This window comes from Tenrec ecaudatus, chromosome 16 (genome assembly GCF_050624435.1).
Source record: "Tenrec ecaudatus isolate mTenEca1 chromosome 16, mTenEca1.hap1, whole genome shotgun sequence".
In the NCBI taxonomy this organism is placed as follows: domain Eukaryota; kingdom Metazoa; phylum Chordata; class Mammalia; order Afrosoricida; family Tenrecidae; genus Tenrec; species Tenrec ecaudatus.
In genome coordinates this window covers 48,553,713-48,565,759 of record NC_134545.1, presented here as the reverse complement: position 1 = coordinate 48,565,759, position 12,047 = coordinate 48,553,713, and the positions used below count along the sequence as shown (strand labels likewise).

The following is a 12,047-nucleotide window of genomic DNA, read 5'->3' as shown; positions in this document are numbered from 1 at the left end:
TGTTTTCCTGTCCAGTCTGATGGGGTGCCAAGCCCTGGCGCCAAAGTATATTTTTGGTACTCCGTTGGACTTCCTTGCTCTGTTCCCCTTGCTGTTCTGTTGCATACCCTTAGTGTTTTGTCTCAGTTTGGTGGTGTCAGATCGGGTGCAATTCCCACACTGTCTCCAGTGTTGTCCCCTATAGGGCTATGGGTCAGTGAGGGATGTCATGTCTCCTAGTGGGCCGGCCATGTGGTCTTCTCTGTGGATTGACTGCTCTGAGTGGGAGCATCATCCTCAAGGCTTGCTGGGCCAGGATGTGCTCTACTCTCTCTTCCTCCCCGACTTCATTTGCTTCCGATAATTATTTATTATGAAGTATGTATGTAAATACATACACACATACTTTAGGGAGCCCTGGTGGTGTAGTGGTTACACAGCCGGCAGTTCAAAACCACTTAGGGAGAAAGACTGGCCTTTCTGCTCATGCAAACAGTCTCAGAAACTCACAGGCGGTCACTATGAATCAGCATTGACATGATGGCAGTGAGTTTCTTTTAGTTTTTTGGGGGTATAAATATATGCTTTGCTGTTTAACAAAAAAAGTATGTTTTTTTAAAGCCTCCTTTATTAAAACTTCTAGAGCAAAATAAATAAAGATCTCATGAAAATATATTCATTCTAACCCTAAGACTACAGGTCAGAGATGGAGCAAAAGTGGAAGATGAATGAATAAAATACTTGCATTACTTATTTATATTGTTCAAGAAAAGCCTCAGTGTGGCTAGACAGGATTTTAAACAGATTCCAGGGAAAATGCTAAAAATTAATATGGTTATGTAGTATTGCCAATCCCCTTTCTCCAAATTAAAAAAATATTCTGAGTTATAAAATGGAAAATGCACCAATCCATCTCCCTCTGACTTAGGTTGTACTTTCTATGGTGCGTTCAGTGTCTTGTGAAATGGCACTTCTGTGGTGTCCTTTGATTTTGCACCAACAACACTTTCTATTTCTTCCCAAAGAGATCACGATGTTTTGATTTACACAAGTCTGGTGAGTTCAACCTTGGGCTTTCATTTCTCCTCGCTGCTCTGCAGCTAGAAGTTATGCTTCTGCACAGTTAGGAGTGTACCCTGGTTCAGTCTGCTGATAGCACAACCCTGGAATATTGATTCGATTGCTTAAGGCCATGTCTGAAGTCCCCCAAATGGATAGTCATTAAGACTACTTCTCTCTTCAGAAGCTGACAGTTAATGATCAGTCTACTTCTGGCTAGCAAGGGAGTACTTGTTTCCTGGTGATATGTCTTTAGATCGGCAGGCTTTTTCCAATTACAGGTTCATCACTGCCGCATGGATATCCAAGCCGCCTCTTTGCTGCGATCTCTTAGACTGGAAATGGAAACTCTCTGGGGTGTCATCTTATTCGTTTGGCCTGGGGTCTTCACTTATAGGCCCTCCTTTCAGTGCTATTAGTTTTCCGTTTTAAAAAGCACTAAATATTTCTGTATCTTTTCCAACTGGAAAGGCACAGGAAAATTATTCCGTACTTGTCAGTTCTTCTTTTGAAGTCCTATTTTAGGGTGATAGATTCTTATTTTAACTAGAAACCACCAGCTGCAACAAAAGGGCTCAAAAGGGCTATGCTAAAGAAAAACGTGGCTTCTATCTCCAAGTCATTAAAATAAATTTTTTTTTATTATTAAGACATTCAGAACACATAACATTACCTCTAGCCAAAAGGGTTAATTCTCCTAGTGGAGTAAAATAGCAATTAGGGGCTGCTCATTAAATTAAATAACTTTCCAGTTTTGCTTCTTTGAATAGAAGATCAAGATGATTTTTGCCTCAATACGGCTTCCAGTCACCAGCATTCCTGATCCTTGACCTATGTAGCTATTAATATGCCACACGCACGTGCTTTGGCCTTTTAATTACCCATGCGTTTAACCTTTCTGTGGACTTCAAGTCCGTTCTGATCTCGTTAGTGAAACTGGTTTTTTTTTTCCTTTCTGAACATAATTTCATTTAGTACAAAAACTACATATAATCTACTGATTTTCTCATTCCTGTTTTCATGTCACCGGTTCCAGAGGCCTTAGGTTCTCATGTTCCCATTGAGCAAACATGTCCGTGCAGTAATCCCCAAAGGTGGACAGACAAAAGCTGCTTTACAAATATATTTTTTATCTTTTGTGAGTGTAGAGTAATTGGAGGTGCCCCAAACACGACTTTTATTCTCAAAGAAATAGTTCCCTTCATTGAAAAGAGGAAAATAGTTCCCTTCATTGAAAAGAGGCAAAAGATGGCATTTTTCTGAAGCCAACAATGAAGGAGTAAGACAGTGGAAGTGCCCCCAAGGGACACTGTTCTCATCATCTGTGCTCAGAGGCTTCTCTGTCCCCTCACTAAGTATTGTCAATGCCGTGTGCGCCCTCATAGTCACGGAGCTCCTGGAAGGCAGGACCTGCCAATATGTACTTCTGTTGCTGTTTCAATTCAAAAATCTAATTCTACATTAGCATTGCTCGGTAGACTAACCGATCCTCCCCCTGCCTAACGTGTATGAAATGAGTTTTAATTAGACATTATACAAGTCCAGACAGATATATCCACTTTCAAATGTCGACTGAACTCTGCCTGAACATTAACATCTTTCTGGGTGGCAGTAGGTAATACAAAGAATGCTATATTTACAATTTGTCTTGTTCTCAGCCAGATGCTGCTACTTACCCATCTGGGTACTTTGGTGAGTTACTACCACCATTTAGGAGCTGTATTCTTAGAGAGTCAAGTGGGGAATCAGTGGTCTCTACGTGCTTTGCTGGGCCCAGCCTGACGAGGTATGAACCAGCTGCTAACACTAGGGGGAGCCACATTCGTGTCATCGCTAGAGGGACTCTGCGAAGCATCTTGAAATAGAAAACTGGTTTTCCAGAAGGAGAGAAAAACAAGCAAGAGATCATAATGTCCATACAGCGACCTCACAGGTTCTCTGCCATCACCTCTCTTACAGAGCCCAAAGCAGCTCTCCACCTGAGTCCTATCAACATACCGTTGGGCAGTTTAACTTCAAGAGAACAAAATTTACCTGACAGAGTTCTTCCCCCATTCAGATTACTGCCTTTCTAACAAGGACAAAAAGCAAACAAATGAATAATAGGGGAGGGTGGGAGGAGGAGAAAGGGAAGAATGTGTTCATATGGCATTGAAGCAGTGGCCAGGGCAAATCAGTAAACTATAACTGAATGCATTAGCAGCCTGTGACTCAAATTCAAAGCTATCAAAACCAGTTGGAAAACAAAAAAATTACTTTATTAGATATCAAAGAAAGGAAGGGACCAAGGCAGCTCTGCAATGTGGGAGCTGGAATGTCTGCCCGGTGGATGGCTGCCACGGCCCTACCGTGGAGGCTCTCTGTGGGAAGCAGCTCCCAGGCGAGCTGCTGCCAGGTGAGGCCACTGATTGGAGGCAATGATGTCACACTAGGCATTTAAACCGGCAAGCGACAGGCTAAGGGACTGGCAACGAGGACAGGAAAGGGAAAAGAAAGGGCACCTGTCAAGAGGAAGCTTACACTGGTGCTCTTCCCCAGCTCCAAAGAACACCGCTGGTCTTGAAAAGGTTTGAGCTAACCCAAAGAGCAAGTAAACCCACATCAAAACGCTCTGGGTGGCAGCAGCTGTTTCTCTTTGCCCGAGTAACCTGGTAACGAAGGCATGACTCCCGCGCGTCCCAGAATGGGCTCTGTGGGAGGTAAGCCCAAGCCAGAGAACATGCTCCTTTCACGTTTCACAGATCATTCCACACTAGCACATCAAAGCCCCCGAGTCAGAAATGGGCCACCTCCTGTTGAAGGCATGGCCTGGTCTTGAGTAAAAATGGAATAAAAAGCAACTTTGGAGAGTGACTTTGGGGGGGGGGAGTGTGAGAAAAATCCACGTGAACAAAACAATTTGTTTTCACTTGGAAAAATGCAAACTCAACTTTCTGGAGGTAAAAATACCCAAGGAAACGCACCAGATTAAAATCATCTTATTCCAATGAAACCGAGTAACTGGGATACGCAATTGTTTCCTAAATCATCAATTTCAAGTGCTCTAGAGCTCCATGGCTTTAATGGAGTCAAGAAGATTTTTCTTTTCTTTTTGAACATACACATGCACACAGAATCTCGCATCCCTTTCGATCAATAATCCTCATGGGAAACACGAGGAAAATGCAGTCTGTTGTTAAAAGGAGGATGACTGAGCTTCCTCCCTCATTCAGCACACATGTCAAAGGATTTCCAATGCACTCTACTGCATACTGACCTTTAAAATGTTCCGGCCATCAAACGACTCTCTTTCCTTGAAGATATATTTGCCATCCGGTGTGTAAAGATTGTACCTGCCTTCGGCTGGAAATGGTTCAAAGACAAGGTTAGCAAAGCAGCTTGAGTTGATTATCTCTTGCCCTCTAGGGGTCCAGTTATCATCTCCCTACATTGTCATAGGAGTGTGGAGGGGAAGCAGGGGTTCTACTCCCAGTTCTGCACTCAGCTCATTCAATGTCCGTGACTGCACTCTGCATTCTCCAGTGGAAAACAACAGTGGCTGGAGGGGGCTCAAGGTAATTGGTGGGGCACAACCACTGTGCAAAGCAGCCTGGTTGCTTCCTCCAACAAGCGGGCCTAAAACAACCCTGTGACTCGGCGGCAGCGCTGCTTGGTAAGACGCCCTACCCTACAGAAATAAAGAGCACAGCACAAACCCATTGATGCGCCCCATGCTCCCAGCAATACAAATAGCAAGATGATGGGAACAGTCTGAGTGCCCATCAGTGGGAGGACAGGTATACAAACTTCGGTACATACACAGAACGGAATATTATGCATCGTTAAAGAATGACACCGAAACTGCGAAACCCCTCACGACTGGGATGAATGTGGAGGACATGCCGAGTGAGGTGAGCCCGTCACAAAAGGGTAAGTATTGTATGAGATCACTGTTATAAAGGGGACGGGAGTCAAGAAACAGACTTTGATGGCTACGGGGGACGGGGGGAAGGAAGGGGAAGCTAGAGGGCAGACAGGTGTTAAATATGGTGCAGGGGGGCTGGGGAACAGCGACATAGCAAGCCACTGGGAGGTTTGATAAGTTGTTAAATGCAAAAAAAGGTGATCTGATGTGTAAATTCATTAGCAGCCTGTAACTAAACCCCTACCCTACCTAATTCACAATAAAAAGTTAGGGGCCCAGGGGCCCAGGTGCTTTCTAGAGATTCCCTGAGATCTGAACACTTGATTCTGTATAAACTATGCAGTTTTAAATACATAAAAACATATGAAGGTTCGCACATTAAGAACAGTCCCTGAGAAACGAGAAGGACCCCACCGGATGCACAGGTGTCCTTACAGACCTTCCAGAGCAGCGGTTCTCAACCTGTGGGACGGGACCCCTTTGGGTCGCCCGATTCACAACAGTAGAAAAATGAGTTATGAAATAGCAACCAAAATAATGTGATGGTTGGGGGGTCACCACCACATGAGGAACTGTATGAAAGGGTGGCAGCGTGAGGAAGGTTGACAACCACTGCTTTATACAAACACGAAGCAAATCTATGACCTTAGCCTAGTCGAAGCTGCCCCGTAGCTCCCAGAGCTGGCAGTTTGCTAATCCCAAAGAAGGGCTGGTGACACAGCGGCTAAAAGCAAGGCTGCCAATCAAATGGTTGGCAACTCAAAGCAGCCAGCCACTCCTCAGGAGAAAGGAAAGGTTCGCACCTCTGTCCTAACAGGTCACCCACCACCAGTCGACATCACCTAGGTGGCAATGTGTTTGCAATTCCCTCCAAAAACGGATCTGCCCGCATGTTCTTCCTTTTTGGCTTTCTACTCCAAGTCTTGGAATATTTCATGACAATAATTTGTCTTCTCCAACTCACTTTGAAATTTTCTGTTCAGCTCTTTTACATCATTTCTTCCATTTGCCTTAGCTACTCTATAATTAAGATAAAGTTTGAGTCTCTTCTGACATCTACTTTGATCTCTTAGCGTCTGGCTTTCTTCAATGAACAGCGTTTTTTACGTTATTCCAGAGCTCATCAGGTCCTCTCTCCTTAATGTGCAATTTGTTAAATCTGTTCTTGAGACATTCTTGAAGTTCAGGTGGGATAAATTTAAGGTCTTATTTTGGTTCTCATGGACTTATTTTAACTTACTTTACCTTCATCCTGAATTTACACGAAGAATTGATGGTCTTGGCCCCATTGTCTCTTCCCACACAAGCAGTCTATTAGATTCCTATACCATCCATCCAGAGTAAAACTGTCATTTATGTTGTTAAAAAAAGGAAGGTAGTTGCAATGAAGAAATAGCTGGTCTTACAAAATTATATCATCTCTTCTCTATCTGCATTTTTACCACCAAGACCATACTTTCCAACTACTGTTCCTTCTTAGTGTCCAACGATTACATTCCAAACACCAAGAGTTATCAATGCATCTTGATTGTATGTCAAATCAGTTTCAGACTGAAGAATTTAGTATGAAATGGGGGTATGAATGTGGGTTTATCATTGTGCTTTTGATAAACAGAAACATCCCTATGACCAAGGATGCTGCGTATCTTTTCACAGCTGGCGGTGCAGTGCTCGCTTGTTTGGCTGCAGTCCACAAGATCGGCAGTGTGGCATCAGCAGGCACTTCGTGGGAGAAGACTGGGCTTTCTGTTCCATTAAGTAGGTGCAGCCTTGGAAACTCACAGGGGCAGTTCTAATCTGGCCTACAGGGTCATCATGAGTCAGCGCTGAGTGCATGGCATTGAGTTTGGGGTTATTTTGTTTGTTTTTGTATTGATTGTGTGTCTATCTTTGTAAAAAGAAATGTCTTTTAAAATCCTTTGTCTTTTTAAATGGCATTGTTGCTTATTATTGAATTGTTGCTGTTAGCTGCCAGAGGTGATTCTGACTCGTAAAGATCCCTTACACAATGAAGCACTGCCTGCCCCTGCACATGCTCACAATGGTTACAGCCTCGGTGTCAGCCCCTCTTGTCACAGGTCTTTCACCAACCCTCTACGCTACCCAGGCTGGTACTCTTTAGAAGAGACTCTGCTACCATGTTTAAAGCAGGACTTCACCTTTTCCACTCGCGACCCCCTTTCACCCAAGAAACTTGCAGCACTGGCAGGCACTGCCCAAACACCTCACATTCACTCCATGCTTGATTTTGAGTGGATTTGGGGCCATTTCTTGTTATGAAAACTTCTGTTGTTGCCTACGTTTTCACGACCCCCACATTCAGTTCCCAAACCCCGTATGGAGTGGTGACCCCCTGTTTAAGAAGGTCTGGCTAAAACACGTGAAACAAAGTCTTGCCATTCTTGCTTCTAAGGACCATTCTGGCTGTACTTCTCCAGGACACATGTGTTTGGTCTGTGGAACTCTCGACGTTCTTCACCAGAAAGGTAATCCACAGGCATCAGTTCCATAATCTTCCTGACTCACTGTCGAACTTGCACGTCCATATGAGACAACTGGAAACACCGTGGCTTGTGTCAGGCACACCTTAGTCTTCGGGCAACACCTGAGCTGTGAGCACTTTAGAAAGGCCCTGAGCAGTGGATTTGCCGGTGCAATATGCTGTTTGATTTCCTGACTGCTGTTCCCGTCAGTCTTAAGTGTGGACATAAGTAAAATGAACTCCTAGACAAACTGAGTCCTGTCTCTGTTGCTCATGATGTTATCTGTTGGTCCAGTGTGAAACTGTCTGCATTCTTTACATGGAGCTGTCATCCTTACTGAAAGCTGCGGGCCTTGATCTTCATCAATAAGGGTCTCCTAGACCCTGGAACCAGAAGAATTTTATCAATGTCTCCCAAAGTGGGCAATACTGCCTACTTGGGGAAACTGGACCAACCCAGGGCTGCAAAAACAGACATCTACACTTCATCCTCGATTGTGGGCTTTGGTACAAAAGTGTAGATGCCAGGAGGGCAGTGAACACATGTTTTTTCTCTGAAAAGGAGGCAGTAGGCCAAACAGGTTGGGAACTTAAAAACTAGATGGTGCCCAGCTACCCCTTCTCCATTGCTCTGAAAAGGATTATATTAACAGGTCCCAGATAGAATGGCAGGCAATTATAGAACAAAACTAAAAATCATTTAAAAAATTTCAGGCTTACTTGTCAGATAGAGACCAGTCAAGCCCTTGAGACTGTCCCCTTGGACACCCTTCAGGTAAGGGACTAAATTTACCCCCACCCCTATGGCTCAATTTTCAGCAAAATAATAGATAAGTCTATAAGGGGAACAATAATACCAGGGAATTTTGCACAACTAAAAACAATAACCCATTTGAGATCAAAAGGGTAGTATTCTTAGTTCTGTTTAAGACTTAATAAATGTTCTCTTTACATTAAAGAAGGTAAGTCTGGGTGTGTGGGGGTGACACTGACCCAGGAACAAAATTCAGAAAGGTTAGGGAAGGAGGAGGGGTGGAAACAGAAAGCACAGTGAGGAAGTGGGATGCATGACGTCACACTGTAGAGGTCACAATTATGACATAAAACACAACGTGTATGAACTGTTGAGTGGAAGACTGATCTGCTCTGTAAACCTTCACCCAATTCACAAAAGCGAGTGAGTAACTGTCTACTAAAATATCATCTGGCCACATGCGGCTGTCTAAATACAATTAAGAGTTCACTTCCTCCATTTCACTAGCCACCTTTCCAAGTCCTGAATAACTACTTGTAGATGGTGACTACCATATTGGAGTTCCCAGATCTAGACTACGCCCATCACCATACAAAGTTCAATTAGAGACTGCTGGATATAATACATTTTTTGAACCCAGTGATAGAGATCTGAAATGCTGCTTTTACATAATGATGCTAACACATCTATGACTTCAAGGTATCCTATTGTATTTTCCTAAATTGAAACTGATGTCTAAAACTAAATTAATACTCAAAACCCCATTAAATCAAGGCGGTACCCCTCCAAAAAAAAAAACAGAATTGTACTGGGCAGAGTGGAGCTCTCCTTAGTGCACATTTTTCCTGTAGGTAAGCATCAAGCAATTCACTCTGAGTTGTGCACCCAGTGGCATCACCTGGGAAGTTTCTCTCTGGTCACAGTGAATATTTTTGTGACAGCAGTTTCACTCAACTTTGTATTTTTGTGATGGCCTGGTATTCTTTTGACCCTGAAGGCAAACATCAATCAAACCAGTGGAAGACACCACCATGTTGCCCGACAAAAGCTCCTCAAGTGAAATCAAAGACAAATATGATGTTCATTTGGGTTGTTTTTTTTTTTTATGTGAGGGGGATAGTGTGCATTTGGAGTTCGTTCCAGCAGGTCAGACTGTTAATCAAGCTTTCTACTTAGAGGTTCTGGAAAAGATTGTGTAACGGTGTGTGACAAAAAAGGCCTGATTTTGGCAGATGGAGGACTGGTTTTGCCACCACAACAATGCACCTGCTCATGCAACCTTCTCATTGTGCCAGTTTTTGGCAAAAAAAAAACATGTCTCTTGCCCCACATACTTTACTCACCTCTGTGTGCGACTTCATGTTTCTGTGAATGAAGAAGGACATGAAGCGATTTGATCATGTGGAAGAGGTGAAGAAAAAAATGAGGGAGATGTTATCAGCCATCCAAACAGATAAGTTTGAAAAATGTTTCCAAGAATGGAATTGCAGATTTGACAAAAGTATTAAGTGTAATGGAGAGTACTCTGAAGGTGTTAAGGTTGTTCTGTTAAAAAAATTATAGTTTTAAAAAATTTTTTCCTATGTCTTTTTTGGGGTATCCCTCATATTCCCATGTGACACATTAAATTACAATGCATAAATAGGGAAAACACCCAGCTTTTTGCAGTCCTACTCAAATGAAAGCAGTGTGCTCTACCAGAACAAGAAGAAATCAGAGCTTTGGTTTCTAGCAATACCCAAACCAGAATCTATAGACTTTGACTGAGTTCTTTGAAGCTTTTTTGATTTCATTGCTCCCAAAGGTAAAACAGTGGCTTATTTAGAAAAAGTTTGAAATAAATTATAACTTATTAAGACTTGAAAACTGACCACTAGATAGCTACATATGTCTCTTGGTGGCACAGGCTCTACCTAGATACTAGATAGCTACATATGTCTCTTGGTGGCACAGGCTCTAACTAGATGCTAGATAGCTACATATGTCTCTACTAGATAGCTACATATGTCTCTTGGTGGCACAAGGCTCTAGTTAGATACTAGATAGCTACATATGTCTCTTGGTGGCACAGGCTCTAACTAGATACTAGATAGCTACATATGTCTATTGGTGGCACAGGCTCTACCTAGATACTAGATAGCTACATATGTCTCTTGGTGGCACAAGGCTCTAACTAGATGGGGCTGCCTTGCTCAAAGGGTCCCAGCAGGGTCTTTGTGCCTGGACAAAGGAGGCACAGGACCGCTCAGATGGTCGGTCCACAGACGTGCACGGCTGCAAGGCCTGCTGGAGTCCTCCTGGGACCTAGCTTTTCTAAGACCTCGGTCAGAGTGCTAACAGGAGTAAAACCTGAATACGGGGCATGGTACTGGCTTATTTTACATAACAGACCTGGGAAGGAAAACCTGCATGGAGCTTCACTGTGTGGGCTTCGGATGAGATGCCAACTATGCTAGGAACTGAGGCCCGGGAGGAAAGAAGACCTCCTTTTGAAATGAAGGCCAATGTCCAAAATCAAGGGTTTATGATAAGTCATCCTTTTTGTGTCTCTGTTTTTATCATATAAAAATAGCTTATGTAAAGAGTTAATATAATATTTTTGGTGCTTAAGACCGACTTTCATATGCAGAAGACTTCAAAAAGTCATGGGGAAATTATGTAATCTTAAAAAAAGTCTTGTTGACATAGAATTCACATACAACTTAATGGTTTAAATCAAAATGGGGCATTCTCATATGAAGACTAAGATCTCAAGGAAAAAACGTTATGATTCTAAAGCACGTTTTCTCACCCTTGATACACTTCGCATTTGGGGCTGCACAAGTGGTACTGTGGGCAGCTGTCATACAAGTTGCAGAATGCGTGGCAGCACCTGTGGCCTCGACACACATGAGGGGCCAGGAAGCACTTCCCCTGCTCCCAACTGTGACAACCAAAACTCGGACAATCACATGTATCACATGTGATCCGTGATAAGAACCGTGCCCGGGGAAGAGCCCTGGGCTAGCCTTTACTCTGCTTGGCAGCCTTCCTTTTCTCTTTCCTCCTTCTCTAAGGCCACAGCTGGGGGGGCTGGAAGGGGGAGTAACTATGCAAATGGTGCTGAATCTCTGTTAAGGGCGCGTTTAAACTACAAATGGATGGCTGCAGGGAATGGAATCAATGTCGCTGAATTATAGATGTGAGAATGGGTGAGATGGCAAAAAGAAAAAAACACCAGTCCTCCATGAGGTATCCCTATATTAAAAAACACTCTGTCATTTACCTGGAATTCAAAAAAGCACAGTCTGTACTTTTACTAACTAAATTTGGCAAATCTCTGTAAGACAGAAATAAAAGAGGTGGAATGCCCCATTCCTGGGCCTGCCCACTTCTACGGTGCTCATCAAAACAAGCTAATAGATCTGAAATAGAAACTCCACCAGCGCTTCTGGTTAAACCCCAAGAACATCGACGGTTTTGCCAGTCACAGACCTGTGCTCTTGTAGGTCTATGGACAACTTACCATTGGGGTCCTTCCTGAACCGTGTATTTATGACCGTAGCGTGGAGTTTCACGGGACTCCATTCCTTCACTATTAGCCCAGACGACTGGAAGCGTTCCAGCACTCGGTCAGCTAGTTCCTGAAGCCTGGCGACATTGAAGAAAAAAAGCACAGAAATCGTAAACACCTGAACCTCTGGCCGCTCGTTTCACAATATTTACAAAACATCCAAGGAGCCCTGGTGGTACGGTGGTCAAGCTGCTAACCAAGAAGGTGGTGACTCAGACTCCCCAGCTGGCCCGAGAGGGACATGCAGTCTGCTTCTGTAAAGACTACAGCCCTGAAAACCTATGGACAGTCTTGAGTCAGCATCAACGTGATTGCG

At 43.5% G+C, this 12,047-nt stretch overlaps 1 protein-coding gene across 2 annotated transcripts in view; it reads right to left on the bottom strand.

The window, feature by feature from the left end:
* Window positions 1-12,047, bottom strand: part of ASCC1 (activating signal cointegrator 1 complex subunit 1) — a 126,296-nt gene that overhangs the window by 28,170 nt on the left and 86,079 nt on the right. The window contains exons 8-9 of one of the 2 annotated variants that reach the window (XM_075534785.1): window positions 11,684-11,808; window positions 4,295-4,380 (exon numbers count right to left, since the gene is read on the bottom strand). In XM_075534785.1, coding sequence (XP_075390900.1) covers window positions 4,295-4,380; window positions 11,684-11,808 — 211 coding nt within the window. The remainder of the gene's footprint in view (window positions 1-4,294; window positions 4,381-11,683; window positions 11,809-12,047) is intronic. The other variant, XM_075534786.1, reaches the window with a different exon arrangement.